Source organism: Coregonus lavaretus, assembly GCF_964263955.1.
Source record: "Coregonus lavaretus genome assembly, contig: HAP1_SCAFFOLD_509, whole genome shotgun sequence".
In the NCBI taxonomy this organism is placed as follows: domain Eukaryota; kingdom Metazoa; phylum Chordata; class Actinopteri; order Salmoniformes; family Salmonidae; genus Coregonus; species Coregonus lavaretus.
In genome coordinates, this window is record NW_028158503.1 from 245,622 (window position 1) to 257,380 (window position 11,759).

The 11,759-nt window shown below is 41.0% G+C and overlaps 1 protein-coding gene across 1 annotated transcript; it reads left to right on the top strand.

Moving 5' to 3' along the window:
• Positions 1–7,022: 7,022 nt before the first annotated feature.
• LOC311123888 (borealin-2-like) lies at positions 7,023–9,827 on the top strand (the record flags this gene model as incomplete). The annotated part of the gene is made up of 10 exons (XM_084198106.1): positions 7,023–7,143; positions 7,230–7,361; positions 7,447–7,487; positions 7,586–7,637; positions 7,712–7,770; positions 8,767–8,819; positions 8,971–9,057; positions 9,236–9,326; positions 9,403–9,489; positions 9,573–9,827. 10 exons carry the CDS (start codon positions 7,023–7,025, stop codon positions 9,618–9,620), a joined length of 771 nt encoding a protein of 256 aa, XP_084054232.1. The 3' UTR covers positions 9,621–9,827.
• Positions 9,828–11,759: the final 1,932 nt, after the last annotated feature.

Consider the following 11,759-nt stretch of genomic DNA (forward strand, 5'->3'; position numbering starts at 1 on the left):
TATATGTGTCATGGAGCAACTGCCTTTTATTTATCACCCTAATAATATCCTGTATTTTTATTGGACTAAATGCAGTTTGTATGTGCTGTCCTAACCTGATCAAATTAAATAACAGACAGTGCATTTCCCTGAAAATATAGGCAGTACATTCAGCCTTTGTTTTTAGTCGGTTCATTAAGTTGCATGGAAATACGAATCACTGATACATTTTGTTCATGTCTTTATATAGTGTACCAAGAGTTGTTCACTCGCTTACAGCCATACCATCCTGAATACACCCGATCTCGTCTGATCTCGGAATTTAAGCAGGATTGGGCCTGGTTAGTACTTGGATGGGAGACTGCCTGGGAATACCAGGTGCTGTAAGCTTTTTGTTCCACTAGAGAGTGCTCTTGTGTCATGGAGCAACTGCCTTTTATTTATCACCCTAATAATATCATGTATTTTATTGGACTAAATGCAGTTTGTATGTGCTGCCCTGCCCTGATCAAATTAAATAATAGTCAGTGCGTTTCCCTCAAAATACATGTGTCTGTCTCGGTCTGCTTTTGCAAAATGTCATGCTCTTTGGAATAAAACCAGCAGGTCAACCATGGATCATGAAAAAGTGGAACGTGAATGCAAGCTGCTGTTTCTCCGACCCAATCAGACACGCTGGAGCTCCCTGTTCCTCGCTGTAGAAAGGATTGTGCGCATTCACCGAGAGCAAGGAGAACAAGCAATTCGCAATGTCTGCACAGCATTAAAGATAAAGATGTAAGTTGACAAAATTTATATTTTGTTTTAAAAGAATAATAAAAATTAATAAGCCTTGCTGATTAATGGGTGAATCCACTTGTCTCAAGTAACTAAGTTTTCTTTGCATGGTGGTGTGACAATTGTGGATGACTTGAATGAAATAATTTAACAAATTTATTTTATTTTTTATTTATTTGTGTATTTAACATGTACAATGCATAATAAAGACTTTGTACCAGAAATAGCTATAAGTAATTTTTTTATCGTTACATCTTTTATAGGTTCAATCCAGCTGAAATTGGGTTTTTGGTTGAGTATGCTGCTGTGATGAAGCCTGTTGCCATGGTCAGTAATATCCTCCAAGGGGAATCATCTGTGCATATGGGCCTCCTGCTGCCAACACCTTACCAGTTGCAGGACAAGCTGAAGAGGTTGGAGTCAACTTGCAAAATGTGTACACCTCTTGTTCACGCCCTGCAGCAAGGGATCCAGAAACGTTTTGGAGACGTCATGAAAGAGCCTGAGCTGATTGCAGCAGCAATACTCCTACCAAGATTCAGAACATCCTGGACCACAGAGGAGAACATCTTAAATGCTGGTAAATATACTTGTTTATCAATTCAAATGTGAACCAGTAGACATTGACCTATATAACTCTGTATAATATTACTGTCATTTAGGATTATAGTGTGTCAGTGACAAACCACAGGGTGGCAATATAGTTAGAAGCTCAGGTAGCTTTTAATGTCAAACATCAGCAGCTTGACAGCCTATACAGTAGAAGGGTAAGAATAATGTGCAGACTTAATTCGTTTGAAAAACGATTTATCTTGCCCTAAAACCCACAGGCCTTGACTACATCAGAAATCACCTCAACACCGACTTGGATGATGTCACCAGCGCAAACAGCGGCCTCTCTGATGAAGACGACTTCTTTGCATCCATGGAGTTGGGAAAATCACAAGTAGGAGAGCTGGAGAGGTACCTTTCATGTCTGTCCCCTGCAGGTATGGGACTTTTTTTGTTAGATATTGGAACTGGAAGTAAACATAATGCCCCATCTACAACTACATCACTCTCCTCTGATGCCTTTTAGAGAACATGCATTCAGCTTAATTTGTGTTCTGGGATACTAGGCCTGCAATATTGTTTTATTTGGCCATCTATCATGGACTGGTGCTTTTTCAGTTGATGTGTATTGCTGCTCTTTTCCTCTGCTCAGTGAGATGTGCAGTGTGGCCTAATCACAGATCAGAGTATTCATTTCTAGGCACACAGAAAAAGGGCTGTTGCTTGCCATGCAATACAAAGGTACTGAGTAGGCCTAATCAACACCTATTGATTATTTTATGTTGACCGCTTCCTTCTGTTGTTCTGTCACTGTGGAGACACACACATACACAGTTTATGAGAGTTTATGGCCTGCCTCATTCTAGTTCTGCCTGGTAAAAAAAAGTATAAAGGTTTGGAAATGTGTGTTACTTGTGTTTATAATTTTTTTTATTTATTATTATTATTTTATTTGATAAGAACTTGAATTTACCTGAATTATTTTAATTTAAGCTATTTTGTAATTCATTTTAATTTATTTTATTGTTGGATGAACTATAATTTGCCTAAAGATGATTATTTTGTATTTTTGTCTGTCTGATTGTTGCCTCAACAGTTACTCAGTACTTGAGTAGTTTTTTCACCAAGTACTTTTTTACTCTTACTCAAGTAATTATTTGGATGACTACTTTTTACTTTTACTTGAGTCATATTATTCTGAAGTAACAGTATTTTTACTTGAGTACAATTTTTGGCTACTCTACCCACCTCTGTATGTATATAAGCCAAACTTACCTCCCGCCAGAGAGACACATCCTCAACCTCTGATTCTGAATGCATTCAACCGTGCTGAATACAGAAACGCATGCGCGGAGCCTTCCTGATTTGGCCATGCGACTTTGACTATTGTAGATAATCCATTTGGATTGATGCCTTTTATTTCAACACCTCAGGCAAGTAAAACGTGCAATACGTAGCTTTTAGACAGGTTAGTTAACAACATACATGGTGAGAAATATAGACGTGCGCGTATATGATAATAATATGCCATTTAGCAGACGCTTTTATCCAAAGCGACTTACAGTCATGTGCGCATACATGTTTACGTATGGGTGGTCCCAGGGATGGAACCCACTACCCTGGCGTTACAAGCGCCATGCTCTACCAATTGAGCTACAGAGGACCACGTATAAATAGATCAATTGTGCCTTTTTGATGGAAATATTGAGGTGGGATTTTGGAGATCAGGTCATAATTTACGCGCGCTCTCTGCAAATAAGGCGGGCCAGCTGGATGTCCTAGGGCACGATATGCACCCTCTTTGCGTGGATGGCACACAGTTTGGTGTCCTCGAACAGACCGACCAGGTAAGCCTCGCTGGCCTCCTGCAGGGCCATCACGGCGGAGCTCTGGAAGCGCAGGTCGGTCTTGAAGAACAGGGCGATTCTTCTCCCCAGGCGCTGGAAGGGCACATTGCGGATGAGCAGCTCAGTGGAGCTTTGGTAACGATGGATATCTCTGAGACACGGTGCCGGGCCTGTAACGGGGAGGCTCTCCTGCGCGCAGCCTTGGCGGCGAGCTGCATCCTGTAGGCTTTGCCACGGGTGGATTTGCGAGCGGTTTGCTTGGTTCTGGCCATGGCGCTAGCTTCCTTCTTAGACAGTCGGAGTATAGCCTCGAAATGCCCATGTGAAATGTATAAAGCCGGCAGTGGCATCTGCTGATTGGACACCATCTCCCCACCACCCCGATTGGCCCGTTGCGGAGGCCTCTGTCGGCTATCGGAAGGGATGCTTTGCTTCTTTTATTTTTTGACCGCGCACCCAAAACAGTACACTGCGCGCCCAAAACAATACACTGTGCGCCCCAAAAAAACACTGTACGCCAAAAAACAATACACTTTGCCTGCGCCCGCAATAATACACTGCGCGGCCAAAACAATAAAACACTGCCGGCCTTTACACGCAATAATAGTCGCCAAAGTCAAGAGTGAAATCTTGTGTTATAATCACCACATGTTCAATAATGGCATTTCCCCCCTTAATTCAAATTACAACCTCTCACTTTCAGTTATTTGAAATGAAATAATCTCTCAAATATCACTATATCTAAAACAAGCCATAGAAAGTTGGTTGCAATTTCAATTAAATCATCCAGAAACGACAGAACAAACTCAAATACACTAATAGGAGAAAATATATATATTTATTGATATTGTATGTTGTATAGCCTTACTTGTTGGTATCTCAGACGACCAGAACCTTAATAATAATCACCATACTTACTTCACATAGCACCGACATATAGTAGACTACTGACACTCACTCCTATGGAATGGGTATGGGGACTGGACACGCCGGGACCCAGACCCTACTGTTGTCGATCACACATATTAATGTCGCGTTCAGGGTGCTATCAGAGTTATCGGAAATACCTAGTTCCGACTGGGAAGTTTCACTTGAATGACCCTGCAAGTTCGAATTACAAGTGAGAAATTGTGAAAATGTTGTTGCCAATCTTATTGGTTTAAGAATTGTTCCGATTTCAAAACCACTTTAACACAATCCAACTTCACATTCTCGTGGAAAATGGGAAGTTGTAACTCCGACATGTAATACAGCATTCAAGTGCTAGTCGGTACTTGGAAACGGACATTTCTGACTTGCTAACTGGTTGAACGTGTTACAACAAGTATATAATATGATTGACATAACCATAATAGAAAGGCCTTGGAAGTGCCATAAGTGAAAGCCGACATTTCATTATTTTACATTAACCTCTTTAACATGTATTAAATGATTTATGAAGAAAATTGTGTAATTTAGGCTCTACGAAATATAAAATGCATTATGAAGAAAATAGTGTACTGTTGCCTACACGAAAAAGGGGCCTTTCTGACCAAAAGTGCACCAGTATCCCAAAGTATTAAAGTATTAATCGAAATCAAGCATAGAAAACAGCGTTAACATTAATAAGGGTGGCAGGTAGCTTAGTGGGTAAGAGCGTTGTGCCAGTAACCGAAAGGTCGCTGGCTCTAGTCCCCGGGCCGACTAGGTGAAAAATCTGTCGATGTGCCCTTAAGCAAGGCACTTAACCCTAAATGCTCCTGTAAGTCGCTCTGGATAAGAGCGTCTGCTAAATGACTAAAATGTAATAAAACAATTTTTCCCACAAATTAAGTTGCACGTAAATGTGTGTATTTTCTCACAAATTATGTTCAGAAAATCTCAAACAGTACATAGGCATACAACGACAATGTTTGAAACATTATTAAATAAAGTACTCTCGGGTGCTTAGTTACAGGAAAGAAATGCAATTGTTTGTGTGCTACTCTTAAATGAGTTTAAAGGTCAAACCAAGGGAATTGTAGGTTCTGGTAATTCTGTATATCGGCATGTCCCCTTATTAGGCTATTTATTGCATAGATTGTTGACGCTTTTTACTGACAGTGGCTTTAAGTCTATCATTCACATTTGTATCACAACTAATCTCAGATGATCTCCCGAGTGGCGCAGTGGTCTAAGGCACTGCATCACAGTGCTAGCTGTGCCACTAGAGATCCTGGTCCGAATCCAGGCTCTGTCGTAGCCGGCCGTGACCGGGAGACCCATGGGGCGGCGCACAATTGGCCCAGCGTCATCCAGGGTAGGGGAGGGAATGGCCAGCAGGGATGTAGCTCAGTTGGTAGAGCATGGCGTTTGCAACGCCAGGGTTGTGGGTTCGATTCCCACGGGGGGCCAGTATGAAAAATAAAATAATGTATGCACTCACTAACTGTAAGTCGCTCTGGATAAGAGCATCTGCTAAATGACTAAAAATGTGAATGTAATAGAGATGGTGGGTTGAATACACTTTTGGGTTTTTGTTTGTAAAATGTTTTTGGGATCCTTCTGCCAGTATCTATCTTTCTGCACACTGCGAGCCGCAGGAGATGTTATTGTAAAGTGAAACAGTTTACAATTTCATTTTTTAGGTTGGAGATGAGCGTAGTGACCCACACAAGGCAGTCTAAAAGCTTCAGTTAAACCAATTTCAGCCAGCTGATGAACTTTTATTCTCTGATATCATCTCATCTCTATTTTTGCATGCAGTTTAATGCTGAATGAAGTGTTCAAGCATTAACCTAACCTCGGCAGCCATTCAATGTATGAAACTCTTGACTGACCTCAAAACATGAATTGTTTTTAACCATTTGACTGCAATGAGGTGCCTTCAATGGCGACAAGCTGTAATTTACATTGAGTGACTTTTGAGAATGTCAGCAAATTAATATTTTTTTTATCAATACAATGAAATGTTTTTAAAATGCACATTTTCTGCTAAATGTTTGTTTTCATTTGTTTGCCTGGTTTGTATTCATCATTCTTTCTTCATGAGCTGAAAGTTAACTGGAAAAGGTTTTGGGTTCAACATCGATATGCTTATACATATCAACGTAGTTTCTAACTGAAATAAGACTGTTAACCCCAGTGTTTACTTGTCTTGTTTACGTTTTGGATATGCGATATTTAAAATAATTCCAGATTTGCATTTCTTCTTTTGTTATTATTTCTGTTTTGTACAATAAATACTTTTGAGATCCATTTTGAGAGAAGAGTCAAAATATTTTTTGGTCTGAAATGAAGGCTGCATTTACACAGGAAGCCCAATACTGATATTCTTCATTAATTTGTATTTTGACCGTTCAGATCAGCTCTGAAAAAGATCTGATGTGATTGGTCAAAAGACCAATTAGTGGACAAAAATATCAGAATTGGGCTGCCTGTGTAAATGCATAAATGGTTTCATGCAATGTGAATTGAATTTAATGATTGTACTTGGAGAAACTACTGAATCTAATGTTTAGCCATTTACCCAAACATCAGAAACTACAATGACACAGTTCAACAATAAACAGTTTACCCTCTAATACAGGAGGACAATTCACTCTCCACCAGTCATTGAATAACTGCATGTCACACTTCCACCAAAGAAAACATCAGCTTTCCAGTACTGAACTGTTAATAGATCTTAAACTTGGCCATCTTTTAAATTAATATTAGATTGACCCACAGGACACAGTTTTGTCCTAGCCCAGCACTAATGGTTAGTGAGTTGAGTTATTAGTGGCCTCAGGTGGATTCTAGGGTCAATTTAAGGTCAATTGACTGATCAGGAACACCTGGTGTCCTGAAGGTTATAAATCAGCGTTCAGGTGATGTGGAGGCAGGGGGGAAAGGCACACTGATGAAACCATGGCACCAAGAAGGATAAGAAAAATCAGCAATCAGGCAGAAGGACACACAGATGGTCAAATTAGCAAAGAGATGCACCAAAAGCGAGGGGCGCTTTTTATTCAACAGTTCGAGAAAGAAGGTTTTTAATTTGAAGAAGGCCTAACCCTACCGTCCGTTTTCCATGTTCTTCAAATGAACTGAATTCACTATGTTCTCCCTTTACAGCACAGGACCGTATAAACGAGATGGAGGCAAAATTGGAGCAGACTCTTGCAACAGTAGATCAGGGTTTCAAAGTGGAATTGATGAAAATGCCACCTGCGCTTCAAAAAACCCTGATAATGGATTTAATAAATGGTGCGATTTTCAATTGTATTTTAATAATTTTTTGGAATACATGTATGTTTTTAAGTAAGGGTTGTTTCCACACTTACTTTCCTAGCGGATGACATTTCGGCAGGTGAAGTCACAATCGCCATAAAGGTAGGATGGAACATTGATTATCCGACTGGCTATAAATGGCTTAGTACTGCCTCCTTGTGGCTTACTGTAGAAATGTCAACATCCAACATATTTTACAGACCGAGTCACCCGAGATTCACCAGCCTCTCACTAGGAAGCTCAGTAAAAAAGGTAATGGTTTATTTCCTCAATTAATTTAAATGCATATAAACTTGTCATTAACGATACATTTCTTACTTCTGTAGTCAAAGTAAGTGAAGGTGCATCGGCTCATAAACGGAAGACTACAACAGAACCATCAAAGGTAGCTCGCAATTCAAAGAGCTTTATTGGCATGGGAAACGTATGTTTACATTGCCAAAGCACGTGAAATAGATAATAAACAGTGTTATAAAGATGTGCAAATGGATAAAGTACAAAAGGGAAAATAAACAGGGGTTGTATTTACAATTGTTTGTTCTTCACTAGTTGCCCTTTTCTTGTGGCAACAGGTCCCAAATCTTGCTGCTGTGATGACACACTGGTATTTCGCCTAATATATGGGAGTTTATCCAAATTTGATTTGTTTTCGAGTTCTTTGTAGGTCTGTAATCTGAGGGAAATGTCTCTCTGGTCATACATTTGGCAGGTTAGGAAGTGCAGGTCAGTTTCCACCTCGTTCTGTGGGCAGTGTGCACAGGCAGACCTGGCTCTCAAGAGAAGACCGGCTATGGCTGCATCTCAATAGCAAGACTATGCTCACTGAGTCTACACATAGTCAAAGCTTTCCTTAATTTTGGTTGTCAGTGGTCAGGTATTCTGCCACTACTCTCTGTTTAGGTCCAAATAGCAGTCCAGTTTGCTGTGTTTTTTTGGTAAAGTCATGCCAATGTGTTAAGTAATTATCATTTTGTTTTCTCACGATTTGGTTGGGTCTAATTGTGTAGCTGTCCTGGGGCTCTGGTCTCTGTGAATCGCTTCCTTTAAGGTAGTTGTAGAATTTTAACGGCTCTTTTCTGTATTTTGATAATTAGCGGGTATCGGCCTAATTCTGCTCTGCATGCATTATTTGGTGTTTTACGTTCTACACCCATGTTTATGCAGAATTCTGCATGCAGTCTCAATTTGGTGTTTGTCCCATTCTGTGAATTCTTGGTTGGTGAGCAGACCCCACAACCATAAAGGGCTGATGTTTAGGCAGCGGTAGGTATAGTTTAGCTCCCACTTTATTTGCATGGCATTAGACCAATGTGTGTTTGGGAACAGACTGGCCATTTCCACATAGAAAATGTACTAAATTGTATTTTTTCTTTTTCTAAAGGGTTCCAAGAAAGCCAGATTACTTGCCAATAGCTCAAGCACTGGAAGCCTACGGTAACTCTCCCTATATATTCATCAGTCCTGGTGAGCAACCGGGTGCTACTCATTTTATTCCAGTCCACCACTCAAACACCTGATTGAACTAATTCAGTAGTGTTAGTTGAAACGCCCTCTTCTGGTTGATTCTGCTCATTTGTTCTTGCAGGTGTGCCACATCCACAAATACAAAAATAACCAAAACTCGTCTTGCCAAAATCAGTGATCAGTCGCCACTGACTGGAACGAAACACGGGTTTGTCTTCACTTATCACAATCCCAGTGCAGTGTAACTGCAGTTCTGCAATTACTGGGTCCAAAATACCAGTTGAGTCGACTGCAGTTACTGCACCTTTACTGCAGTTTCAAAACTGCAATCTTTTAAGGGATATCAGAGTTGATCAAATTAATTCTGTCCTAAATTCTGTTTCTAGATCTGTTTTGCAGTCAGCCAGTGATGACCACCTGTATTGCTCCCTGTCTGGATTGTCTCCACATGTAACAATCCCTACAGCCCATGGAGAGGTAACTTTTCATATTGAGGTTGTTGGGGTTTAAGTTATTTCAAGCAGTCTAAACTAGTCATATATTTTCTCCAAAGACATTGTGCCTCTCGGATGATACTGTTGAAGATGCCGACATTGGGTTACTGGATGACATGGCTATTCTCCAGATGCAGAAGTTGATGGTAAAATGTAATCTGTTGTGAATTTCTCATTTAAAATGGACAATATATCCCCTACAATTAATTGACTAATCTTTCTCATTTAGAAACTGATGGACTACCTTTACAACAAAGTCAAAGCGAATCAGCAATGATACCAAGACATCTAACGTTGATCCACTAATGCCACCTATGCATGTTTTACGTTCAAATTAAAAGTTGTGATTCAATAAATTGTATTTGTATATTCATGTTTACTGGCTGGTGAGCACTATTTAGCCACATGAAGTTGGTTGTTGTGAGCATCCTATTGACTGTTTTGTATCAATGATAGTAAGACTTGATAGTTGGCTATATGAACAAATAATAATATAATGGTCTTCCATTTTAGTCATTTAGCAGACGCTCTTATCCAGAGCAACTTACAGTTAGTGCATACATTTTTTAAATATATATTTTTCATACTGGCCCCCCGTGGGAATCGAACCCACAACCCTGGCGTTGCAAACGCCATGCTCTACCAACTGAGCTACATCCCTGCCGGCCATTCCTTCCCATACCCTGGACGATGCTGGGCCAATTGTGCGCCGCCCCATGGGTCTCCCAGTCACGGCCGGCTACGACAGAGCCTGGATTCGAACCAGGATCTCTAGCACTGCATTGCAGTGCCTTAGACCACTGCGCCACTCGGGAGACCGTCTTGCTAACAGTGCTTGACTTGGGCAAGAGCTCACCAGGGCTGAGTACCAGCAACTAAAATGTTCTACAGCTTGCGCTCCTGTTCCTCTTATAGAAGATTAACTCTAAGGTATTGTGGCGCTCCTGCACATATACCATCGAAGTCGGGTTTATTTAAGCAGTACTCAACTTATTGTGCCTGAATTTCTCACTTTTTGAAAACGCCATGCTCTACCAACTGAGCTACAGAGGGCCTATATACAACTCATGTATACACTGAACAAAAATAAACATGCAACAATTAAAGATTTTACTGAGTTCACATAAAGGAAATCTGTCAATTGAAATAAATTCAATAAACCCTAATCTATGGATTTCACATGACTGGGAATATGTTGGTCAGATACCTTCAAGAAACATTTATGTATAGGGGCGTAGCTCAGGAAATAGAAGTTACAAATGTAACTATGGTTCTACGAATACCTTGTAAACCAGGGTTCTTCAATTCCGGTCCTGGAGGGCCGAAACACCTCTGTTTTTCATCCTCTCCTTCTAATCAGGGGCTAATTCAGACCTGGGACACCAGGTGAGTGCAATTAACTACCAGGTAGAAATAAAAAACAGAAGTGTTTCGGCCCTCCAGGACCGGAATTGAAGAACCCTGTTGTAAACCATCCGTATGATTGAAAGTATGGATTATGACCTCTCCAGAGCGCGAGGGATGAGTAAAGTCACGCCGGTGACGTGACATGGGAGGACGTGCCCACACGGTTCATGTACGGTTTTATGTCAGACCACGCACTGTCTCAGAGAATCTTCTCGCCCAAAAGATTCAGAGTGACAGGAAAGTACTGATGGCCTTCCAGGTATTCATAGAACCATAATTTTTTGTAGGGGTTAGATCAGCTTTAATATTGCAGATAGATTGTAACTTCCATCAATGTAATTATCTGCATCACTTCCAATCCCCCATATGGTTTGTTTTCGCATATAAACTCAGCAAAAAAACAAACATCCTCTCACTGTCAACTGCGTTTATTTTCAGCAAACTTAATGTGTAAATATTTGTATGAGCATAAGATTCAACAACTGAGACATAAACTGAACAAGTTCCACAGACATGTGACTAACAGAAATTGAATAATGTGTCCCTGAACAAAAGTAACAGTCAGTATCCGGTGTGGCCACCAGCTGCATTAAAGTACTGCAGTGCATCTCCTCATGGACTGCACCAGATTTGCCAGTTCTTGCTGTGAGATGTTACCCCACACTTCCACCAAGGCACCTGTATGTTCCCGGACAGTTCTGGGGGGAATGGCCCTAGCCCTCACCCTCCGATCCAACAGGTCCCAGACGTGCTCAATGGGATTGAGATCCGGGCTCTTCGCTGGCCATGGCAGAACACTGACATTTCTGTCTTGCAGGAAATCACACACAGAACGAGCAGTATGGCTGGTGGCATTGCCATGCTGGAGGGTCATGTCAGGATGAGCCTGCAGGAAGGGTACCACATGAGGGAGGAGGATGTCTTCCCTGTAACGCACAGCGTTGAGATTGCCTGCAATGACAACAAGCGCAGTCAGATGATGCTGTGACACACCGCCCCAGACCATGAC